General features: G+C 35.3%; 1 protein-coding gene across 2 annotated transcripts in view; it reads left to right on the top strand.

The window, feature by feature from the left end:
* Fgf14 (fibroblast growth factor 14) overlaps positions 1-27,272 on the top strand; it is a 649,086-nt gene that overhangs the window by 466,251 nt on the left and 155,563 nt on the right. For both annotated transcript variants that reach the window (XM_006978784.4, XM_006978785.4), the window contains exons 2-3: positions 13,367-13,477; positions 16,967-17,070. In XM_006978784.4, coding sequence (XP_006978846.1) covers positions 13,367-13,477; positions 16,967-17,070 — 215 coding nt within the window. The remainder of the gene's footprint in view (positions 1-13,366; positions 13,478-16,966; positions 17,071-27,272) is intronic.

The raw sequence follows: 27,272 nt of genomic DNA, 5'->3' as shown, positions 1-27,272 counted from the left end.
GGGATTTTCCTTATCTGATATCTATCCTTTGGCAGGACAGTAACAAAATCATCATAGAACCCCAAATCTCTCAGAAAAGCTCTGGAATTGGCACATCAACGTCTTCCTGACATGAATCAAATTATGTATCAGAACTTCAACATGGTATTTTACACCTGGAGGAACAATGCCTTTATTTCCTGTTTTTGCTTGTATATTTTATTGCCTAAAAATAATTTAATGCTAGAATATTAATGATGGTTTTTCAAATATACAAATGAGGGTCTGAGAAGAAGGCTCAGTTGGTTATTTGTTTGCCTTGAAAGTACAAGGGCATGAGTTGAATCCTTAACTCTCACATTCAAAAATGGCACATATGCACACACATGAACAAGTGTATGTTAATATTGTATATACACATAAACACATGCATAGAAAATGAAAAAAGAAAGCACTCCAAATGATACCTTTTTCCCTAACAAGGATGACAAGTGACCATTGCATAAGAAGAAGATACTGAAACAGACCTTTGATGCAAAGTCATGTTTTGGCAGGTGTGGAGACTTAGTTGATAATTTGAATAAAGAAGTGTCTAACAACTCTAAAGGCATGTTCACAAACACATATCAGCATGGTAAAGCTGGGTAATTCCAGAGCTATAAACATCTGGAAATTAGAACACACCCACTTCTTTCTACCTAGGTAATCCCAGGCAAATCCTATCTGTTCTCAGATTCAGATTTTCTTTATGTTTCACCTGATGAGAGCTGCAGATGCAGATAGATATCATTCATCAGAAATTCTGGGTCAAATGAGCACACAGGAAAGCCACCCTTCTTTTTCTTTTTCTAATGAAACATCACTTGATATTTAGCATTTGATTAGTGGTTTGCAACCTATTACCCAATGTGGGAAGAATATATGTCTTCAGAAACATCAGCAAGGTCTTTATATAATGAAAGAAACTGAACATGAAAAAGACATTGTATAATTCCCTAACACTAAAAAATTCTACAGAATGCATTGTGCTAATGTTGAGACAGAAAGTCGGGGCTAAATTTGGTTCTACAAACATAATAACATAAAAGAAACATTGAGAAATGGGAGGTACAGAAAAAAACAACTCCTCTTCAGCTACATAGCTTAAAATTATTTATTTATGTTCACCTTTATTTTACTCATTATTAGTGTGTGTAAGGGTCAGAAGACAACTAGTTGAAGGTAGTTTTCTCCTTCTACCATGTGGGTCCTGGGGGATTGAACTCAGGTTGTCAGCAAGCACTTTTACCTACAGGCCTATCTTGCCAGCCTTACATAGTTTTTGTTTGTTTGTTTTGGTTGTTCTTTTTGTTTTTGTTTTTTTTTTCTTGAGACGGGGTTTCTTTGTGTAGCCTTGGAGTCTTTCCTGGATCTTGCTCTGTAGACCAGGATGGCCTCTAACTCACAGAGATCCGCCTGGCTTTGCCTCCCGAGTGCTAGGATTAAAGGCGTGTGCCACCACCACCTGGCCCATAGTTTTTCAATATCTCTAAGTTGCCAACCATTGTAGTTAAGCCTTATTTTTCATTGGCACTGTTTATATAAGTATGCTAGAGATATCTTAATGGAATGTCACAGCCTGGGACTTACACAGAAATGCATTTTCTCACAGTTGTAGCAGCTGAAAGGCTGATGTCATGATCTTGACTGGGTTAGTTACTCCTGAGCATCTTCCCATTGCTTGTATAAGGCTGCTTCTCCATGTGTTCTCACACAGCCTCCCTCTGTGATACTTTGTGTCTTAATCTCATCTTATAAGGACATCAGTCCTACTGTAATCAAGCCTTTCCTAAGGTTCTCACATATAAATGAGATATTTAAATGTTGTGTTTCCAAATGCAGTCACATGATGAATTATTGGGGGCTTAGTACTGTGGTGTGTGATTTGAGTGGTCACACAATAAAGTTTCCATTTGAGGTTCACCTCATCACATAGAAGTAAAAATTTAATATCGTCTATGGAATGTTACTGTTCATTAGGAACATTTGAAAAGCATTGGGTCTCAGAAGTTAAGAGTACTAGCTATTATGGATGCTCCAAGTTTGGTTCTCACCATGAATTCCAAGGACTTACTCCCAACAACCTTTTACTTGGGCTCCAAGAAATCCAATACCATCTTCTAGTTCTTGCTGACACTTCCACACATTTAGCACATAAACTCCCAACCCCCAACATACACACATAATAAAAAATAAAATGAGAATAAATTTAAATTCTCCACCTTTGAATATATCTGGAAATCTCTCCCACTCACATGCCCCAAGTAAACACACAGAGGCTTATATTAATTACAACTGCTCAGTCATTAGCTCAGGCTAACTACTGATTAGCTCTTACTAGTTAAAATAACCCATAGTTCTTATCTATGTTTAGCCATGTGGCTTGGTACCTTTTCTCAGTTCTGCCTTGTCAACTTGCTTCCTCTGTGTCTGGGTGGCGACTCCTGACACAGTCTTCCTCTTCCCAGCATTCTACTAGTCTGCTTATCCCGCCTATACTTCCTACCTGACTACTGGCCAGAGTTTAATCAATCAACCAGAGCAAAACACATTCACAGCATACAGAATGACATTCCACAACAGCTGCTGGGCTTGTTTTCACCTTTTTACATAGTCTGGAATTCCAGCCTGTATTGGTGCAGGGTGGATCCCTCATTATCAGTTAAAACTGGAAATGTCCATACAGACACAGCCAGAGGTGGTGTTGTCTTGTGATTTTTTAAGTCCCATCAAACTGTCAATCATGATTGGCCATTACATCTTAAAAATCTGACTTCACATAATTATTATTTTGGCTTAAATGGTCAGCTGTTAAAGACATGTGAGCAATGATAAAATAGCAGCTCTATATTGTCCTGCACATTTGTCATCTTCTGGGCTCCTTCAGATCCCTGTTGCTATCCAGTTGTCCCTTTCCTTGTCCTAAGGGAGCGCCTGTAAGATTTCTTATACTGAAGGTCTGCTGAACAGATTCTGCTGTGTGGAAACATTCTCTTTACCTTTGATTTTTAAGTGACATTTTCATTGGGCTTAAAATCTTATGACATTTTTTTTTCTTTCAACTAAAGGTTGTTCCATTGTCATCTTGTTTAAATTGTTATAAACAAGAAAACTCCTGGCTTTTTCATCTTCTTGGTTCTTTTGTAAGGCAGTACCCTCCAGGCACCCCAGGAAGTAATAAGAACAAAAAACCCAAACAGATTGCCTCTTCATCAGATGGTTTCAACTACTTAATTTTGTGTTTGGCTGTTTTCCTCTCTTGTCTTATCTTTGGATTCAGTTATTCAAATCTTTCTGCTGATACTTTTCATTAGTTTGGAATTTTTCAAGCTATTTTTCTCCTTCTCTTACTCCCTCCTGTCCTTCTGTCCTTCCTTCCTCCTTCCTTCCTTCATTCCTTCCTTCCTACCTTCCTTCTTTTCTTCTTTCCTTCCTTTCTACCTTGCAGTCATACTGAGATCCTAATTAAACATATCAACTTTCTTGAAGTTGTTGCCAAAGTTCCCTTAAGCTCTTGTAATTTTTAATTTTCTAAACTTTTTCCCTCTGAATTTCATTCTGAACAATTGCTTCTGCTGTGCCTTAGGGTTCATTATTTTTTATTATTCAATTATCAACTAGTTTTTAATCTCAATACATACATTTTTATTGAATGTATTGTAGATGTTTAAAAATTGTTTATTTATGTGTGTGGATGTTTTGTATCATGTATGTGTGTGCACTACACACATGCCTGGTGCGTGTGGACACCAGAAGAGGACATAGGATCCTCTGGGACTGAACTTAAACTTGCTTGTAAGCCACCATGTGGGTGCTGAGATATTGCTTGTATCCTCTGGAAGAGCATCCAGTGTCCTTAACTACTAAGTCATCACTCCACCCCCAGACACATTGTAGATTTTATCCCTAGAATCTCCTTTAAGGCTAGTTATTTTTTGTTTGTTTGTTTGGGGTTGTTGTTGCTTTACTAAATCTCAATCATTTAATTTTACCAATAAACATTTGGGAGACAAATGTTGGGGTGAAAACCTGCTAGTTCACAAAGGCAGAGAAAGCAACCAGCTGACCTTCCTCCTCTGCTGACATCCTAGAGGGCACTTTGTCCTACACTATCTCAAATAAGACTCTTCCAACTCACTGTCCCTCCATTCTACTTCCTGTGCATCTCTCTCTCCTATTCCTCCTGACTCCCTCTTACCCTACATTTTTTCTTGGTGACCTGTCAACTGGTTGCTTGCTCTGCCTTTTGACCTTTATTTAATCTTGTTTATAGTATTCAAGCAGAATGTTCCTGTATTAAAGGTATGTGATATGGATGAGCCATACCACAACTAGAAACAGGTTTTTTTTTTTCAGTAAATAATGCAATCTCTGGACTCACAGTGTGATAAAATATCCTGCAACAGCTAGTTGTATTTCTAATAAATATATGCAGAACTTTTCAATATAAGTTATAGTTATAACTCTTTGTACACTTAGCTTAACATTCTAAATTTAACATCTTAATTGGTTCTAAGTAATTTTAAATTAACTAATTTCTCAGTGTTATTGATCATATGTATGCTGCTTTCCATTAATAGTTGTTTTTGTTTTGTTGCTGATGTTTTATAGGATTCTAAATATGTTGACCTTATCTTTTTGTGTGCTGAATGTATTTTATGTTTGAACTTATTCTGAGACTGGTTGAGTCACTTAGATACAGTACATATGTGTGCTTATATGTGTGAGTATACATGTATATACAAATGAGTATAGCTCGAGTTTTCCTGCCTTACCCACAGTCAGGACAAATCCCTGTCATCCGCCAGTCCCACAGTCACTCAGACCCAACCAAGTAAACACAGAGACTTATATTGCTTACAAACTGTATGGCTGTGACAGGCTTCTTGCTAACTGTTCTTATAGCTCAAATTAATCCATTTCCATAAATCTGTACCTTGCCACATGACTTGTGGCTTACTGGCATCTTCACATGCTTCTTGTCATGGTGGTGGCTGGTAGTGTCTCCTTCCACCTTCCTGTTCTTTCTTTTCTCCTCTCTGTTAGTCCCACCTATACTTCCTGCCTAGCCACTGGCCAATCAGTGTTTTATTTATTCACCAATCAAAATAATTTGACATACAGACCATTCCACAGCAAATGAGTGTGTATAAGTGTGCACATGCAGGTATGAAAGCCAGAGGACAATCTTAGGTGTTGTTCTCCGGTAGTGTCTACCTTTGTTTTATTGAGATATGGTCTCTTGGTCTTTATTAATTCTACTTGCCAAGTAGGCCAGCTAGCAAGCCAGCAAGCCTTGGTATTCACCCGTCTCCACCTGCCCAGTGCAGGCATTACAAATACTGCCTGCTATATCCCCTTTCACTCCTTTATTTGTTTTTAAACATGGGTTCAGGGAATCACATTCAGACCTGATGCATTCATTTGGAGTATTTTACTAAGTTGCCCTGCTATTCTCAGCAATACATACTCTTTAGATCTTGTTTTCAAGTTTTGTAACTTGAGACAGAATCAAGGCTGAAGCTTTTTTTTTTTCCTCATAAAACTGAGGAAAGACAAGTATTTGTTCTTTGCTCAGAGTCCTGTGAATTGTGATAATTTTCAGTGTGGCCATGATTCTCAGTCCTGTGCATCTATGTCACCAATACTTTTCATGCATTTGGATAGCTTCTTTTCCAGCCTTATGTTCCTCTAATCACTTACCAGTCTTCAGCTGAGTGTTTGAGGGGATGCTCTGTGTCTTGGAAGTTTTCTCCTCTCTAGTACTCTGTGAGCTCCTCCAGGCTCCACAGATGCTCATTTTCACCTGCTCACCTTAAAAGGGGAGCCAAGCCTTTATGTGTGTGCTTCTATCCAGCATGTACTGGAATCTTAAAAAAATGTTACATTCTGGAGAGAGGGCTCCCCTGCACTGCTTCTCCACTTCTTCAAGACCACTGACTTTTATTCCTAATGATCAATGTGTTGTATCAGTCAACCTGTTGACTTTATATGTTTGTTGTGGGATAACAGTGCTGTTCTTTACCCTCTACCCCGTCCTGTCCTCTGCCTATTCTCCTTTCTTACCTCTTCCTCTTTCACTTCCTCCTCCTCCTCCTCTTTCTACCTCCCTCCCTCCCACCCTGCCATCTCTCTCCCTCCTCCCCTTTCTCTTCCTTCCTCCTGCCTGAATATATTTATTATACATGGTATTGAATTTCATGGGCAAATTTTAATACACATATATAATATACTTTAAGCACATCCCCACATTTCTGTTCCAACTCCTCTGCTCTCTCTTTTCTCATCTCTTGTATCACTTAGTCTCTTTGTTCCTCTAGACAGTTTGTCTTATACTTTATGTCATATACACATCCATTATTTAGTATATCTCCATAAAATCTAGGATACCTGATGACTTTCCTAATACAGCACCTATAATTATAATGTAGAAAAAGGGTTGGTACCAATGTTTTTGAGGCACTGTTGAATACTTCATCCAAATTTTTACCTGAAAAGGACAATACAGGCACACATACTAAAGGGTATACCTAGATGTTGTAGTATTGTGTTCCACAAAATATTGTGTACCCTAATAAATTTATCTGGGGTCAGAGACAGAACTGCCACTAGATACAAAGGCTAGAAAATGGTGGCACTCACTCATACCTTTAATCCTACCATTCCAGAGGTAGAAATCCCTCTGGATCTCTGAGAGTTCAAGGCCACATTGGAAACAGCCACACATGGTGACACATGCCTTTAATCCCAAGAAGTGAGCCTTTAATTCCAGGGAGTGATGGCAAAAACAGAAAGATATATAAGGCGCGAAGTCCAGAAACTAGCAGCATTTGGCTGGTTAAGCTTTTAGCTGGTTAAGCTTCAGGCTTTCGAGCTTTTTGAGCAGTTCAGCTGAGAGCCATTAGGATGAGAACACAGAAGCTTCCAGTCTGAGGAAACAGGACCAGCTGAGGAACTGGTGAGGTGAGGTAGCTGTGGCTTGTTCTGATTCTCTGATCTTCCAGCATTCACCTCAATAACTGGCCTCAGGTTTGATTCTATTAATAAGACTCTTTAAGATTCCTGCTACACCTAGAATTTTAATATAGCAGGTAAATAGCAACTACAATGTCTTATGTTCTATTTCTTTTTCATGATAGAATCATCAGGAAATTCAAGTAAAAATGTCTAGTTATTTGCTTAACCATCTCGGAGATATTTATACTTTTAATTAACTATAACATAGTCCTTATAGCCAATATAAATGTTTCCTACAATAATCTTGAGTCTTTTAGGATGTGGTGTTGTTGATACACTAATAAGGACTCTTAGGGTGAATGATTATGCTCCTGTCTGTGACTGTTGCAGTTCATCTGAGTGAAGCATCAGAACATTAAAAAAGGCAGAGTGTATCACTGCTCTGCTCTGCTTGTGCACTCCAGTGTGTAGGAAAGACATTAATAGAATCACTCAATAACTGGGAATTCCTGGCACAGTGCAACACCTAGAAAGCACCCTTGAGATGTACTCATCTTCATGGGATCACCTGGTTTTCCAGTGTTGTCACTAAGGAATAAGTTATCATTTACTTAACTGTGCCACAAGAATGCTGGTTATTTTCACTTAGATAATCAATATTTATAATTTAATGCCTTCAAATTTGCAACTGTAATTCACAAGAAATAAATCACTGGGTCAAAGCACAAAATACTTTAACACATTTTTTTATTGCATGTTTATAAGGGTGAAGAAAGTTGTGAGAAAAAAAATCTCTCATTATGGATATTACGTAGTCTAAGCTAGAGGATGCTAAGGGCTATTAGAGTTTTAATATGTCTCTAGAATGTTAGAATATTGCAATTATAGAATCTTGGTAGGACATAGTGCTGGAAAAGGGTTTTTCTAGCAGCAGAGATATAAAGATTTATTTTTCTTTCGAGCTATCAGGTACTGGATATTTGGACAGCTCTCTCCTTGAAATAATTTGGGTTGTCTCTTGGAAATATAGAACAGGTGTTGAGCAGGATTTCCTAATGTCTTGGTGTGTACATGAAAGTATTTTTTGCAGGTGTGTACAAGTGTGTGCAGGTAGGTATGCAAACGTGAGTGCAGGTATGAGTTCCTTTGCTTGCTGAGGTAAAAGATTAAAAGCAGGTGTTCTGCTCTGTCACTCTTCACCTTCTTCCTTTAAATCAGAGTCTCTCACTGAGCCTGGAGCTTCATATATTTTGCTAGACTTGTGTGGCCAGCAACCTCCAAATGATAATCCCATCACCACCCTCACTCAGAGACTGGGGTTTGCCTCACCCCACCTTGCAACATGAAATCTAATAGGTCTTTTAATAAATGACAGGAGCCAGATATTGGGGTAAATGCTGAAAGATCAGAGAGACAAAGGAATGAGTCACAACTACTTCTTACCTTGCAAACTCCACAAATCCTCTGATTGAATGTCTCTGAGTCCTCTGCTGAATTAGCAGAGTATGCAGAAAATTAAGGAAAAAAGAAGAAAAGAAGAATTGAGATAAAAGGAAGAAGCTAAATTATTTATATTTTCTTAAACAGACTAGATATTCTGAGGATATAGTTTTTTAGAGGACAAAACTCTAACAATTTATTGAACTGAAAATATTTTGAGTTTCTTTTTTACATGAATAGCTAAAATATATAGGTGTTATACCTCAAACATTTACTTGTATTTAGTTATTAATTGTGGTTCTGAGGTGTGAGAGTTTGAGGTACATAGACATTGAAAACAAAAGTCTTTGTTCATAAAGTTTAAACTTAAAATGCTAGAGAAATGTCACACAACTGCTTACCTCATCAGTTTAATAAAAATGTGAGCACCTGTACAACTGTTTGTTTCACACTAATGACATTTCCATTGTTTTGTATGTCAGGACATAATATTTATTTAGGGTAAGCATTTGTTATCATAAAAATTTATGTCAATTGCCTTAACATTTTCAAACCTTTGGCTAAGTGCATGATAGATTTGAATAGAAAGCTTATTTTTTATTTTTATTTTAAAACTATAATCCCTAGATGAGGAATTTAATCTTAGCTAAATGTTTAATATGTGACATTACTAATTTTGTTTCTATTTTCAATCCACATTATATCTGTGTATTTCCCCCATAAATTATCCAAATGTTAGTTAAAATACATGCTATAATATATACATCTGCTTCACTAGGAATACATAAATTTTAAGACATGGTGGAGTATTCATTGGAAACAATCGAAAGCTAGTATCCCTAGGACAGCCCCTCAGAATCACAAGATGTGTCTGTCCAGCTGCTTTAAGTTACTTAAAGACCTGATGTAACATGTAGCTGTCTGGAATATCAATATAACTCTGTACATTAAATTATGAATTTACTTTTCATTTTTGGAGGTGGTAAAAATGCAAAGGGCTTGCCATTGTGGCTTTGTACACTCCTAAATACCTTGCTTTGCGCACCATTACTTCATAGAGGTATGCTTTTATATGGCTGCCTGATGGGTCCTGTCCCTGCTGGAACCTGTGTAAGGTTTTCTTGATCTGTCTTTAACAATCGTTCTTCTTTTTGTGACATGAAGAATCACATAGGTGAGTGGTTCAGGGAACGCTAGACTAAGACTCGTTCCACTTATAGTGAAGGTCCTTATTTTCATTTTCATAGTCTAGGAACTCAGACTCTCTTTGCTTCACCAGACATGACTGATGAGGCTGTTTTCGTCATCTTTCCTTGTCTTGCTATCATCATTAATGGTATATTTTGGCCTTAGAGGGAATGTTGTGTTTTGGTTTGGTTTGTGAGTGGGTGAAAGATGGACATTACATTAAACTTTAAACAACCATATCAGTTATGGATAATTTTATAAGTAATGAAAGGAACAAGGTCAAAAGGAACATTATGCCCACCTTTCACTGTACAAAATCAGCTAACAAATGCTACCTTTAAAGATTTGGACCATTTAGCACCCAACAGTAGTATTTATATTTTTGGGTATATATGATTGCAATTTTAATTGCAAATGTGTATGAAATATTATTCTTACTTGTATTCATCAGCCATTTATAGATGTTACTACAATTTCTACATTTCCATTATAAAGTTGGCATGCCTTCATTGTACAAAATTTAGCAAAAATAAGAATGTTGATAAATACCCTCAAAATTCAGTATATTTCATATTTTGGTATGTTTTCTTTCCTATAATTTTCTTCCTAGTAGGTGCTAAGTTTTATTTTGCCATGTTTCTTTTTAAGCATTTATATTAGTGTGTATCTTGAATTTAGAGATCTATTAACTACATGAACGATGGGTGAGGACCTATCTAAAAATTTGCTAGCCATTGTCATTGTGGATTTTCATACTGTTCAAATTTTGACTCCTGTTAGCCATCTATGAAATTATTGGATGTTTTACTAGCCCCTTGTAAGTATTTAATCAATAAACACTCACTTTAGATCCCATGAACAATGTCACACACTTCAACTTCCTTTATGTCACATATAGTCAACTTGGTGAGGTAGATACTACCTACATTGATACAATTCTATCAATAAATGTGGAATTATGATCATGAATTACAAGACAAATTATCAGCATCTCTTTTAAGCACTGTTTGATACATAGATGTGGCTTGAACTGTTTCTGCATATTTCAATGTATTTTAAATGTTCAAAAGTGAGTAATTTCTATTTAAAAATATTTCCAATTAAAAATTTTATTAAGAAGTTTTTAAAATTTCTATTTACAAATGTCTAAAAAATAATGATAAAAAACTCAAGAGATGTCTTTACTGGTGCTGTACTTGCTGAAAAAGCCTGAGAAATCTCGTGCTGTTGAGGTATAGGGGAAGAAAGGGTGTGCAGTAGAGAAGCACCCTTAGGAGGCAGGCAGCTCAGTGGGTGGACTATGGGAACAAAGCTGATGGGGTCGACTGATGCTGTTCACATTACAGTCAAGTCACGGTTAGAAATTCTTTTTGACTGGAGTGGAAAATGGTCCAATTACAGCAAACCTGATGAGGGATTACAACTCTGGTGAGGAATTCAGGGCGGGGCAGAAACTAGGAACTTGGGAACTTGTCCAACTACAGAGTGGGATGAGTATAAACTTCCAAGGACATTGATACTCTCACAACTCTATTCTGGCTTTGCCTTTCACATTCACCTGTGAATATGTAGGATTGAGACACAGCTGGTGATGATCATAAAAATGGTATTACTTTTGTTTTCTTTCTTGGTTTTTTTTATTATTATTATTAAGCAGTTTGACCTACACTAGGATTTGTAAGGCAATTTAATTTAATTGTTCCATTTGTAGAGGGCACATTGCCTAGCTGTTAATGAGCAGACTGAGTGTTCATACTCAACCTCCAGCCTTGTAAATTCTGTGTCTTTTGTAAAATTACTCAATTGTTCTCTTTCTTAATTTCCTCATTTTTGAATTGCTTTCCTTCACTCACAGTGAAGATTCAGTGAATGAATCAGAGTTTTCTTAGAACAATGCCTGACACCTGAGAACACATGTAATTATCAGTTTTTAAAAATAAAAATACCAAGAATTATGAAACCGGGTAAATTTAAATTAGATTGCCTTTTATTATTATAAGAACACTAGACAATATATGATTAGAATATATTATATGAAAAAATATATTAAAAAACTAATACTCAAGCAATGTTTGTCTTAATTTTCAACATGACTAGATTGACTTATTTAGAAATGTGGTATGGAGGCATGTTTCTGATTGTATCTGTGAGTGGATTTCCAGAAAAAAATTAACTGTAATGGAAGACATACTTTGGATATAGGCAATATCATCCCATGGGTTGGAGTTCTGACAGAATAAAATGATGAAAAAGATGAGACAGAGAGAGAGAGAGACAGAGAGAGAGAGACGGAGAGACAGAGAGATAGAGAGACAGAGAGAGAATTATGTAATTTAGAAATTATTTGCTATGGAAGAGGGTACATACATAATATTGCCTTAATAATTACTTAGATATCTCTTTTTAAAATCTTACCCTTTTAAACACACCTGTCTCCTGACATGCTTGTCATACTGATGTTATGATACTTCAAAGTTGGCTCACTTTCCAGAATGTTATTTATGTCCAATTCATTTTCTCATCTATGAAGCCAAAGTGCTCAGTGCAGCTGTATTCATAGAAACAGTCATCGGGATTTGTTTTTTCATTTCTTAAAAGCTAATCCAAAAAAAAAAAAAAAAGCTAATCAAAAGCTCAGAGTTTCTGTTTGTGGACAAATCTGCCTGTTTGGCCTGTGTGCTATTCTGTTTGTCTGTTGGCTAGTCTGTAGTTATTAAAGACTATCTGTTGGATTGTTCAGTAGCATCCTATAATTTGGACAGCACAATCAAATTTGCATATCCCATTCAGCTGTTGTAGAGAAAAGCCTGTTGCCATGGTGAGAATTATGATGTCCTATATCAGATAAATTCCCAAAATGAAGATGGCCTTTGCAAAGCCACATGCAAATATTTATTACTTTAGATACAGCTAGCTTCTGGGGAAGCACTGAATTATCTTTTCTCAGTCATTAAATGAGAAATCCACAATACGTGGTTTCCCATTTTTGTTACAGTAAATTCCCACCTCCCTCTGCTTCCATGCCTGAAGTACAAGGATCAGATGCCATTGGCTGTCCTTTCCAGTTGTGTAAGTGAAAAGCTTGCTTATTTCATTTGTATCTTAAGCAAGCTGTTGTCTTATGTAGATCAGTGTTTTGTTTGGTTTGGTGCTGAGTGCTGCATAGGCAAAGCACTCACCACAGCTCTGAGTCCAGTCTACCCATCCTGTATCTTTTGATCCCAAACTTCACTCTGAGTTCAGAAGTGAAATGTTGGACTCTCTTGTGTATCATATGAGATTAGGGATACAAACTGGGGATTTTACTAAAGATGTATAATCACATTTTAAGAAAATTTTTAAAATACAGTTTTCTCACATTTAAGGGCTGTCAATTTAAGAAAAATGAAAGCCCTATTTAAAATCTTTAATGAAGTTTCTGAGTCAAAACTCTTGAACTGTCACCCTGAATGACAGAATTAATTATAATTATAAGCTAGAGTCATAATTAAACTAGTGATTTAATTAGTTTGATAGTCTAATAAATAATGTAAACACACATACTAGTTTCATAAAATAGCCTATTTTCTGAAGCTTGTTATGATACCTCCTTTAACTGTGGTCTGAATACCATGACACAGGTAAGTCTGAGAGATATAAATGTACTAACTCTACAAAAGGTCTTCTTCTGAAAAAGAAACATATTTTTTTTTTAAAAAAAAGGGGAGGGACATCTCTCCCGTTCAGCATTGTGAAGCTGATGACCCCTGTGTTTGCCTTTCAGATCCCCAGCTCAAGGGCATAGTGACCAGGTTATATTGCAGGCAAGGCTACTACTTGCAGATGCACCCCGATGGAGCTCTCGATGGAACCAAGGATGACAGCACCAATTCCAGTAAGTGATTGACTGAGTTCGCTACTCAAATGGCCTTGTGAAATACATTTGTATATGATTGGTTCTGCTGGTTTGTTTCTAGTTGCCTACTAAAATGCATTTCACTGAGACCGCATGCATGAAGGTACTAATGCAGAAGGAGGTACCTATGGTATTAAACTGAGTGTGTTTTCTTTTGCTCATACAATGGTTATGTCCAGATCATTACTTTTCATCTCCTGATCATAAGAGTTAGGCACACTAATTCACTGGTATAAAAGTTAATGTCCTTCTCATAGAGAGGATATTCAGGCTATGTACATATAAATATGCTGTACAAAACATTTAATTACCTTATTCAATAGAGTCTGTGATTATTAATTTAAAATCTGTGTATCTTTTGTGATATTGATATTTCTCTTCCATTTGCCATTTTTTATATTGAACTTGTTTACATTTTTCATGGGGTTTGTCTGAAACCCTCCCTTTTTGTTTTTTGACTGTTTTCTCTTTCTTTTATACTCTGACCTCTGATTTTCTCTAATTTCACATGAATTCTAACACACACACACACACACACACACACACTTCATTTACTGCTGGGCTTAGTAAAATGCAAAAACTGTACAGGTCATATAACTCCTAGGTTATGAGCAAGGATGATTGCCTGTCCAGTTACCATTTCTGTCCATAAAATATTATATTCCATTAAAAGGAAAAGATTTGATACATATGATAGAATCATCAGCTCTTCTTATTTTAGATTGGCTCATCAAGTTCTCATGAACAGACTCTTAGAACAATTAATGATGTGGAATAAGTTGTTTAACAATGATGCTTCTATATGAAATATTAGTATTTTTCTGTGTTTTTATCTGAAGTGAACTGAAGTGTATAAATAGTGGTTTATATTACTAGTTTGGAGGTAGTCTCTTCAATTCTTTCAAGTTATGTGTATATATATGTATATGTATATGTATATGTATATGTATATGTATATGTATATGTATATGTGTGTATTTTCCCTTGTTAATCTTCCTTTTCTTGAAATAGTGAATCTTTTCTCTCTATTTTATCTTCCATTTTTACCTTGAAAATGTGCCCTAGAGTATTGCTCCTTAATTTACTTACATCTTTCTTATTGTTTGGGAAAAGAGAGAGAAAAATAATCCATCATGACAAAAATTTTCAAGGAAATATAAAGAAAAGCTGCAACAGAAGGAAAAAGTTGCCTCTTTGGACTGCTTTCTCCTTTCTTTGGCAAGGTGTGAGGGTGTGAGGTATACAGCATGTACATGTGTAGTTATATCTGGTTGTCTGAAATATGTAAAAGTTGTCACATCACCTCAGAGGGTTTAGGATGGCAGTTCTTATGTGAACCACAGTCTAGACTCATTTGAGGAGCTCTTTAGAAATTTTCCTTATGTTCTTAACCCAGTTCTAGGGATTCTGACTTGGTTGGTCTGGGGCTGAGTATGGTCATCTTATTTCATAAACACATCTATTTTCACATAAAACAAGGGTTGAAATGCCCTGCTACCTGTAGACCAAAGTATTCCACAACAGAAACACAACCACATTGACATCTTTATTTTTTTATTCCCCTAGGCTTTGCTTCATTGCTTTGTAATTACATAAAATTCAAGAAGAGTGGAAAATAATTTATCTGTTCTTTTAACTAGAACCACGCATCATCTATGGTCAGCTCCACATTGTTAATTTGTAAATGATAATTGCTTGCATTTTTCCTACCAAAATCCCAAGGAAAGAAAGACAGTATAATTTTATTATGGTTATTTAGGCTCTATTTTAGAACTTGTTTTTACTTCCCATATTATATTATTTATAATATTCATATTACTCTCGCCTTTGGGAATTATACTATCTAGTTGACATGATATATTCAGAAGCTACAATACTTTTTAAAAAAACAGAATACAGAAACTAAAATAAATAGATTTGAAGTCATTGGGTTAGATAGTTACATAGACATAAACTTATATCTTACCTTAAAATTATGCACAGAAGTTCAGGCTTATCCTACAGTTCCCATCCTTTCAAAGTTTAGAGAGATAATAAAGATACGAGTGATCATAGCTTTCACACACAAAGAAGAGACACAGAGAAATGTCAGGACAAAGCTTAGTACCCAATGACACCACACCGTACTCAGTATTAGATAATAGAAATGATAAGTAGCAAACGCTTTTCCTTTTCTATATGCCATAACCCTCGAGTCCTGCAAAGGACAGCTCAGTGTTACTTTGCATAGTGAAAACAATACTCAACTGTTCCCATATTAGCCCCCAAATTAATCTCTGTGTAGTTATCAAGACCATGGGCTGCTGTTTTTCCTTTCATCATTAAATTGGTGCAGATATGTTATGACCTGGGGAACAGGTATTTGTAATTTTTGCAAAAGAGGATGTAGTTTTCTCCACCCTGCATCGCATCCCCAACACTTGCTGCAGTTTTAGTTTGTAATTATGTACTGAGTAGCCCTAGAATGAAATCAAATTGCTCACCAATTTCAAGTGGCATGTATTCTGTAAAAGAGTTGAAGGCCTAAAGTTAAGACATTTTACTTACACTTTTATGTCAAGAGCTGAGTGCTTCCCATGTCGATTCCCATTGTTCAGAAATAAATTCAAGTTAAGGAGTTGAATGAGAGCAGATAATTAATTAATAGCTTTCTTGTTAATACCACTTGTACTAAAAATATTGCTGGAGACCCACTAAACAGTCTATATATAGCAGAGATATTATGGTTGACAATATTCAAGATAATGTTGAAAAGTACACTTTGTGAAAATATACTACATGAGAAGTGAAGAAGAATAGAAAACTGAATGGTTTTTAAATTACTAGATATATAAAAATGAAAATGGTCCACTTTTAGTTTTATATATAACTTTATAAAACATCAATAAATAAAATTATTTCTTGAAAATTTGCATGCCATTTTATTTTATTAGTACCTTTTAAGTTTATTCCATGGGCAGCTACACGTCTTTTCTTTTTTTTTTCTTTTCTTTTTTCTGGCATATGATGTTGCTCCTGCCAAAGCAATTTAGTTTGGGAATTACTTCTGAACTTCTTGCCTACACTGCACTGCAATGCCCAGTCACAGAGTACAGAAAATGGCAGTCAACTTTCAAGTTGCACTTTTTAAATTCTGCTTCCTGAGAATACCCATAGATGATTTTTTTTTCTAGAATCTAGTAGGGTCAGAGACTTTGATAGTAGAATCATGATTACAGGCTTGATTCTGTTCTATCTCCCAAACCCTTCAGAATGGTATAGGCGAGCTTGCTAAAGAGAAGCCAAAGCTGAGATGCTCATTTTTCTATATGGCAGTAGCTTCATCACCATAAAGAGAAACAAAACTTCGTTAGTTGAAACTTGGAAAAATAGAAATACATATGATGCTTCTTAACAGAAAGAGAAGGGGAAGTGCTATGGAAATGCTTTGTCTATTGCTTGGTGACAGATCACCTTTCTCTTCAACAGCTCTGTTCAACCTCATCCCTGTGGGACTGCGTGTCGTTGCCATCCAGGGAGTGAAGACAGGGTTGTACATAGCCATGAATGGAGAAGGTTACCTCTACCCATCAGTAAGTGACATGCCAATGACAATTGGCCCTCAGTGTGTTGTTAGTAAAGTAGGAAAAAACAGTAATAGGAGCCAAAGATGTGTGTGCATGGACTCTGCCATGCTGACTTTGGAACTTGGTCATTATAGGGCTGTTGCAGGAGCTGCTTATTAATTATTCATCGGTGTTTGGTGACAGGAGCACATCTGAAGGAACAGTAATCTTCATCTTAAAATGTGTTTGCCACATTTTAAAAGATGACCTAGTTCATAGAAAGAATCAAAAAATTTCTCTTTAGTATGATCTTTTTATTTCTGTTTATAAATGCACTTGGTTTGGAGACTTTCAAAGAAGTGCCATTGGCACACATTTTCTCTTACTAATTTATTTTTAGTCAGTTTAATAACTGAATGTTTACCTGGGTCAATATGCTGTGTCAATCTTTTTTTACCTGGAGACTCAGTCAAGGTTATTAATATGCCTGTCACCTTACCAGCATAGTTTTTTTTATTTAAAATGTTTAAATGTGTTTTCAATTTTGGAATATACAAAATATTAACTGTACTCATCATACATGCGGTGACCACTAGGACTTACTTCTATTTGATCAGTGTCTCCTCTTTTCCCATCACTCTGTTGGAAAACAGTGGCGTGGTTTCTGTTTCAATGAGATTTTTTTTTCATTTCCAAATATGGTATATAATCACTTTACACTTTACACTTGGAATCCAAAGCTTGTGTTTCTTAAAAGGAAACAATATGAGTTTTGAAAGAGAAAGAAGCACAGTCACCGCTCAGTCTCTGTAGGCAGTGCTTCCAAGATCCTCTGTGGATAGATACTACAATCTGGGAACACAAAATCATCTTTATGAAATGGTGCAACATTTGTGTGTTGACTACATTTCCTCATGTATACCGTATCTACATTTTTGATGATATTTATATGATATGAATAATAAAGAGATGGCTGCTTTATATATTGCTTAGGGAATAATCACATGAAAAAGATATATATATATATATATATATATAATGTTCAGCACAGACACAAGTTTTTATAATGTTTTGATTGGCTCGTTTGAAGGTATAAATACTAAACCAGTGGCTAAAGAAGGACAACCATATTTATTTTAATAGGAATTCCAATAATGAAAATATTTTAGTAGAAAAATATTTCTAATATTGAAGTGTGTATCTCACACAAATCTAAGCACAATTTTCTAGTTTTTTTGTTAATATTTACTAGAAACTGACAAGTTTTTCTACTGTGTAGCCTCCACTGAATTTTTTTTTTCATTAACTTAGTTTCCACCACGTATGCTGTGCTTATGCACTATAATACAGCTAGAATCTCTTCCTATTGATGGCTGGAGAAATACATATTTGATCACAGGTGTTTTCTTCCACTATTCCTTTAGCATAAATCAATAGATTAAAATGTAAATACCGTAAAATACATTCTCCTTTGAGTTTGCATTCCATTTTCATGTAAATTCTTAGAATGTTTGTCATTCATTCAATCTTACCACAAAACAACTGTGATATTCAGTTATGATATTATCTTATATTTATGTACCAATAATATATGACTTTATACACATATTATATGTAATAAACACTCTTTTCAGCCTTCCACAACAGGTAATCTATTTTTCTGGCAAATCTGGAACCTCTGTCAAAGGGAACTGCAATGTAGCACCAGAGTCTCTCTTATCTAATCTCACTCAAGGGTATTCCAAAGCACAGAACTGAGTATTATATTATGCAAATTATGTACTGCTGCAGGAGATGAATATGCAGCATGCTGTGAGCAAGATCAAGACAGAATTCCTTACAGCTTGTCTAGGAAAACATATAAAAAAGAGATCATTTCTAGAGATGACTCATTTCAGATACAACTCAATTTTACCGATTTGACATTTGTTCTGTTATTTTTGTTTATTTTTCCCCAAGTAATGTCTTTGAATAATCTAAATATCGCTAGATGTACTGCCAGCCACAGCATCTAATTCTTCCTTTCTGTTGCAAATTTTACCTCATGATTGTTCTCTCATCATAATATGCTATTATCAGACATTTGTGTTTGTTTTATCTTTTTGCTACTATGGGAGATGCTTTTAATTATTGCTTATTTTGAGTCAGATTATAGTTGTAATATATTCTCCTCTAAAGATAGATTATGTCCTCTTGGATATGAGTTTTGGTCTAGAACAAATTCTAGTATGTTTAGAGAAATATAGCAGTACAATAACCATAAAAGCAAGGCAGTTACCTCAAGTCCAACCACAAGCATCTTAAACATGGTTTCCTTGTTCAGGATTCAGAACTTATGAAGTTGCTATGGGGAACAGTATTTGTACTTCTAAGTATTGAAGGATCTTGATCCATTGTCTTCTTCAGGTTGTGTGGGTGGTTGGCTTCTAGACATCCCCTGTCATGGCTTGAGTCACTGATTTACAGATTTTGGTTTCGTTTCTTCCTGTCTTTTGGTACCATGAACCCAGGCTATGTCTGAGCTGAAACTCTCCTTAGCCTAGTTGTTGGAGGAGAGCCTTTCATCATTTCCATCTTCTGAGAAACAGACTTTGAGAGAAACTCAATGCAATTTCAAGTCTTTGCTTGTATTCCATAGTTAAAATACTTCACTGATTTCAACTAAATACAGTTTGAACATTAAATATTTTAGTGGAAATAATGTTTTTTCCATAATTACTAATTCCATAAGTCACCAAGCACCTACTAAGAGAGTGACATAGAAATGATGTTCAAATTATTTTACTTTATAATAAAACTGAAATTATAATAACTGTAGTAGTATTTGTTCACTGTGAAGTATTCCAATCATGAATTAATTTACCTTATCTTATTAGCAACCTTTAATATAATAAGCATAACTAATGTATCACAATATAATATAAATAAAATAAACACTGATATTCAAACTGCATAAAAGTTTGCTGTAAATCCCTGTAGTAGACACAAGCAACAAAAGTCTGTGTGTAGTCTGATTCACTTCTGTACACTCTAGATAGTTCACGATCCTGTCTCCATTTCAGATATTTTTTTATTATATGGCCTGGCATCTGTTGCAACAAGAACCTAAAAATGCATGATGATGCAACTAAAACCTTGGGAAGAAAAATATTTCATTTGAGACACTCAGTAGGAAAAACTTGAGGAGCTGACAAGTTGGCTCAGTGGTTAAGACTGACTGCTCTTCCAGAGGACCTAGCTCAGTTATTATAACATACTTTATTTGGCTCATGATCACCTCTAACTCTAGCTCCTAGAGATATGGCCTCAGAGGCACACACACACATACACACACACACACACACACACACACACACACGCACACACACACACACACACACACACACACGCACATGCACATGCACATGGCATGCATGCTACTGCACATGCACACACAAATAATCTTATAAAAAGGAAATTTAACTTAATACCATCAATGTATTATATGAGACCTATTTTATCAAGGATCTATTTTTGTGGGGGTGTAGGTAATAAAATAGGCCATTTCAAGTGAATTATGTTCCTCGACCTTACACCGGTGGTGGTCCCTAGGCATGCATTTCTCTATTTCAGGAAAACTCTTGCCATCCCTTGTTATCTAAAGATATTCAATGTGTCCAATAATGATAGTTCTACCTTGTGGGGATAAAAATGTTTCTTGACTAAGATATGAATATCCCAAGTATTGGAGGCAGTTGTTGCCTGTGGAAAATTTTCTTCCACATGACAACAGCTATTTTCATTATTATAATGATTATAGTATGTCACTTGCTATGTGTCTCAAGAGATTTAATGTCATATGAATGGTTTGCTTGGAGGTATAATACAAGCTCTCAGGTCAGAGAACAAAACCATCAAATATTTTATACAAGAATTAAACAGGTTAAAATACTGCTTAAGAAAAATGTCTGTTTAAGCTTATAAAAACTACCTACTGTACTAAGAGAAACAATTAGGTGTTTTGTTTTGCTTTAACAAACAACTTACTCTTGAAAGACTAAGCAATCTCCTGTGGGGTTGGAGAGATGGCTCAGCAGTTAAAAGCACTTACTGCTTTTGAAGAGGACCTGGGTTTTATTCCAAGGACACACATGGAGTTCATAAGCATCTGTGACTACAGTTCCAGGACTTCTGACGCCCTTTTCTGGGCCCTGTGGGCACTACATACATGTCCTTAAATAGTACATCTGTATCATCCTGCTCTCTATCCAAGGCTCAGGGAACATTGTGGAAGAAGTAATATCAAAAATGTAAGAGTGAAAGGATAGGGAGAAGTGAGATCTACGGCCCATCAACATTTCATTATAGATGGAGCAGGGACTTATGGGGCCCCATCCCTAACTGGGAATTATTGGTGGTTAGTGACTGATGGAGGAGAGAGACTAATTTTATTCAGTAGTGTGTACACTGATAATACACAGGCTCATACAGGTAGCCCTAATGAAAATCAGTGGGTTTTTTCACATAAAAATATGAAAGTAGTAGGGGAAGACCACTTGGGAAGAAGTGGGTCTTCCAGAGTTGGGGGTATGTAAAAGATAGTGATGTAGGTGAATATAATCATAACACATTATATACATTTATGAAATTGTCAAATAATAAATTTCCCAATAGAAGCATGCGAAGATAGAACTGTTATATGATGGATAGTGTTTCTTTTCCTTTTATTTATACTCATGTGACAAAGATTTAGAAATGAAATCAATAGCCTTATAATGGTAAAGAAAGAAAGTAGATAGAACCTTAATAAACCATCTTACTTATTAATAAGGCTTCTGTTGGTGCCAGGGGTTGGGGGAGGTGGTGTATCCTTGCTAGAGAAAGTAGAGTGTATCACTGCAGGTGGGCTTTGAGAACTTATAGCATTGATCCACTTCCAACTTGCTTGCTCTCTGCTTCCTGCTTGTGGTTAAGGATGTGATCTCTCAGCATCCTGCTCCAGTTGCCATACTGTCATTTCCTGCCATACTTTCCTGCCCTGTAGAATCATCTCTCTGAACCCAAACAAGTTCCTTTTATAAGTTGCCTTTGCCATAGTATTTTACCACAGCAGAAGAAAACTAATATATTACCTTTACAAATTTCTTACCCATACCTCAAGCCAAAATATCTACTTGAGATAGGTTAGACACAAAATACATACAAAACTATTTTAATAATCACTTAAAATATAGGCGAATTCCACATTCTTGGTGTGGATTGTTTAATTAATTTACTGGCTCATTCACCAAATATTTATTGTATTCATACCATTGAACATGTACTGAAACTATAAGGATAAATGAAAATATAATAGTTTTCAAACATATCAAACAAACCCATTAGTCTAAGGAAAGGGAAATAACCAAATTGGCTGCTGTGCTCTGCATTTTATGCTAAATACAGGCAAAATCATCCCTTTGGTAATTTCAAGTTATCCATCTGTGTGCTTTTCTGTCTCTTCTCTCTGATCTTTAAATTATAATTTTCTTGGAAGAACAGTGACCATTTACTTTACTGGAACATTGCCTGTTAACTAGCATGAACCCAGCACACAGTTGGATACAGAGAAATGATAAAAATGTAGCCTCATGGAACCTTCAGTTTCTATAGACATGAATTATATGTACTGTACAAATTAACAGAATTATTTATCTAGAGTACAGAAGTTTGTGCAGTGCCCTGAACTATTTAAAGTTGCACTAAATGTTCATTGTTGGTTGTAAAATAATTTACTCAATAAGAAATGCAATTTCATGGGATGGTACACATTGCACTTCTGATCAGGCTGTTTTGGAGCCTGTAAGAAAGAGTATTATCTGAGGTTAGATACTGGCCTTAAGACCCAACCACTGTATTAAACAAAGAGAGATGAGTCACAGTTATTAGGCATTCCCCAACCCATGTTAAGGCCTCATAATTGGTGGCTATTTGTTGTTCCAATAACAGTAGAGACCAGATGGGAACAAGATATTCTCATGTAGACTTGGAATCACTGTTCTTGTCCTCTGAGAAGATAGAAGTATTTTATTTGATCATTTATCTTGGCTCCTGGCCATTATTTAGCAGAAATTTCCCTGTGAGCAAATCAGAAATATTATTTGACTTTACTTTTAAGCTGGTACATCTAGTACCTAATGGTACCAACCTGACAAATGATGAGTTTTAGTTTACACACTGAGAAAAGCATTTACTGATACTGTGTAATAAATTAAACTATACATGCCATCAATGAGGGTATAATAGCACAGGTTTAAAAATGGATTGCTCTTTCATTAATATAAATTTCTACAATTAATTCATCTGTCTTTCACCTGTAGATTCATTATTACATGGTATCAACCTCCTCTACCCTAGACAGCTCCCTTCACACCAAGTTTTCTCTTGTAATAGATTTTTTTCTCTTATAATTTAAGGGTGTTGGCTTCCTGGGCTGCAAATTACTCACAGATCTTAGTAAAACAATGTGTCCCTTGCTAAGAGATAATAAAGAATAAATTAGGCACATGTTGATATATCCCTTGAGAATTGCATATTACTATAGCCTGAGGAACACTATATTATATTAGAAGCCACATAAAGTGCTCACACTGCAAACACTCAATTTAATTTGCAAGTATTTTCCCTGTAATTAAGATTTATGCTTATACTAACTTTACCATGTTAAATTATAACACCATATTAAATTATAAAATGATGGCTGAAATATGTAACTCTAAGATGATACCTTCATATCTAATACTATATTACTATTTAAATATTGATATTTAATATGTTTTCTATTTTAAGACCACATGTTATTAAGAATTTAGAAAAAAGGAAATTCTTTTGGTTTTAATATTTTTGGAAACAGGCTGGCAGAGAACTCACTATGTAAAAAGACTAGATTGAGCTCCTGATATTCCTGCCCAAACATCCTACAAACTGGGATTACAGGTGTGTGCCTCATGCTTGGCTGCAAAGTTTGATATTAAGAATTATCACCTGTTATTATTATAAGATAATTTCTCAATGTATGATAACAAATAGATATACTACAAATTAGATAACACAATTCTTGGTTTTTTCTTCCAGTATCAAGCTAGATATCTGTATATTTTATAATAAGAATAGTAGAACAAATCAACTTTTAAATTGCTCAGAAGTCTTCAAGACTTCTTCAAGTTAGCTGGGAAATAAGAAAGAGACTTAAAAAATATTCATAGAGAAATAAGTGGTAAAGTAAAATATTATTAAACTTAAAGAGGAAATATTTAAGAAATTATTTCACAGGTGCCATAAATGGTTTAGCTTTTTTTCCTAGTGAAATTTGAGCAACTTGAAAGATAGTTTTATAGAGTTAGCAGAGCCAAATGGCTATCTGGAAGAAATACCAGTAAACCCTTTATTTAATTTAAGATTACACTACAAAAGAAGGTTTGAACATTGAGACTGACAGAAGAATCACCTTGAACAAAAGCTCTTATGTATTTACTTCAAAAACTCAAATGCCATGTAGTATTTGGGATGAAGACAAAGTTCATATTAATTTTTATGCATTGTTTATCCAAAAAATATCAATCAGAAAAAAATAGAAAAGAAAATGCTACTAATGGGTGACAGTTGTGCAGTTCACAGGATGTACCATCACACTTTGGTTTTCTGAGCCACCAAAGCCACTCCTGAAGGTATTTAGGAATAATAACTTCATAAGACAATATGTTCCTGATAGTGGTTAAAGGAAATATAAAATGGAATACAATATCAAACTTAATTTTAATGGTCAGATATTCCAGTCATTTCCCTTACAAGTCACTTACATAAGAAACTATTGTAACCCTGGATATCTAGATTCCTGTGTGATAATTATTATGATAACCACACACTAACTATTCTGTTACATTTTCTGTTGGTTTTACATTTCACCTAAAAAACATTGGCTGCTTCCAAATAATTTTTGAGTTTGTTAGAAGTGATATTAGAAGTGATAGACTGATATTGGCTACTTAAGGTGATTTTACATTTGAGCAATGGTAAGAACAGCTACATAAATGTAAATAAAATATGCCTGAATTGCAAATACATACAATCTAAAGCCTTCAAATCATTTTTAATATATTGTTGGATTACTCTTGTTAATTAACCTCCAAAGTGAACTTGTTAATCATAGTTCCATAACTTAAAGAGGGAAATGTCTAATCATTTTATTACATATGTTTGTGTTTATGTGTATCAGTTTTATAATCACACGCTAGTAAGACATTTTTTCTTCAGAGTGAAAAAAGATACACTAAACACGAGTTTCCAGATATATGTAGGTATTTTTCCTTTTCTCATATGTGAATTGCCGTGAAAATAAAATCCACTTTCAGCAGTATGGAGTAATACTTGTACCTCACAGGTCATGCTATTTGTAGTTCCTCAAATGCAAAGGATGCAGAATTAATTTTCTGGAGCTTGAATAGTGGAATTGGTTGGGGGAGAAGTATAATGGAGAGAAGGCCCAATTCAGATGACTGAATAATAAGGATGATGTGTTGTATAAATAGGATGAAGACCAAATACCTAAGATATTTGCAATAGTTGCAGAGACATTTGGTAGAACGCAACCCATTTTGTGATTTTAAAAAAAAATGCTACACAAATTAAGTGCAGAAGAGATACCATCAACACAATAGGAACCAAAAATAATAAGACAACAGCTGATATTATACAACAGAGGAAAAGCTCAAAGTTTGCCCACAAAAAAAAGTTAAGTTTGCCCACATCAATCAGTTTGTTCAACGTAATGCCAGAAGTTTCCCCATGAAGGGCTAGGAACACAGCTCAAGCCAGTAGAATGATGCCTGGCATTTGTGTTATGCTCTGAGATCTATCCCTAGCACCACATACAACCTGGTGTGACCTTGCACACCTGCAATTCCTATACTTGAGAAGTAAAGACAGAAATATCAGAAGGTAAATGTCATTCTTGGCCACCTAGTGAATTTCAGTCCAGTCTAGTCAAGATAAGATCCTGTCTTAAAATAAGAAACAAATGACTAAGTGAACAAACAAATGATTAAACCACAAAATTCTTCCAAATCTGCATGATAATTGATAAACAAACAAGAAAGTTTCAGAGCATCAATTCATCATGTAAAAGTCAGTGTTGTAATTTTATGCCTATAAGAAAATATATGAATCGGATACCAAGAAAATAATTACATTGACAATGGCTATAGAAAAAAATAAGATAGCTAGGAGGAAATTTAACTGAAGTTGCAAAAGAATTCTCCAAAGAAAGCAATAAAATATTGATAGAAAGAATTGAAGATGACCCCCAAATAGAAAGACACCTTATGCTTATAGATTATTGTTGCTGTCATAGATTAGAATTGATATTGTTAATTGCCTTACTCCTTAAAGTGATCTACAGATCCAGTACATCCCAATCAAAATACGTAGGACATAAATAGAAAAAAATCTTAAAATTTATATGGAATCATAGAAAACCTTTCACAGCTGAAGCAATCTTAGAAACAAATGAAAATAACAACAACAAAACCAGAGTAAGAAGCATTATGTTACTTAACTTTAAAACATACTACCAACCTGTAACCTTCCAACCAGCATAAACTAGCATAAAATAAATAGGAAGACTTAAGGAACCTTATAGAGATATCCCAGAAGTAACTTCACACATCTACTGCCAAGTTCCTTCCAGAAATGGTGTGAAGGTTAAGAATTGGAGAGAGGATGGTTTCCAGTAACTGATACAAGGAAGACTGGATATCCACATGCAGGAGATAGACTTTTGTTTTTCACCAGTTACAAAAATCTACCCAAAATGGATTAAAGTCTCAAATGTAAAACCTAAAACTATGAAACTATATGAAAAAAAAAAAAAACATGATAGAGAAATTCTAAGACATTTACAGAGAGCATGGCTGGTTGTTGGGCTGTGTGGTGCTCAGCAATCAGGATGTCCACAACACATTTGTCTTTCAAATATGTTTGCTTTATTCACATAAACATTCCTTACAATACCATACTATTATAAATGTTATGGAAATCTCATGTAAACAGACATCTCACACAGCAGGGACGCTCCAACAGGCAGCTACAGTTTTCCACTGGGATATCTGCTTTGGTGAAAACACTTTGGGAGAAAGCACAATTTATGCCCATCATGAGGTCCTTCAGCTGTAGCAGGCTGGGATTGTGGCACTGTTGTTGTGTAAGCTACAAAA

The sequence above is a fragment of the Peromyscus maniculatus genome, chromosome 9 (assembly GCF_049852395.1).
Source record: "Peromyscus maniculatus bairdii isolate BWxNUB_F1_BW_parent chromosome 9, HU_Pman_BW_mat_3.1, whole genome shotgun sequence".
In the NCBI taxonomy this organism is placed as follows: Eukaryota; Metazoa; Chordata; class Mammalia; order Rodentia; family Cricetidae; genus Peromyscus; species Peromyscus maniculatus.
The sequence above is the reverse complement of the archived record's forward strand: the minus strand, read 5'-3'. Positions and strand labels throughout refer to the sequence as shown.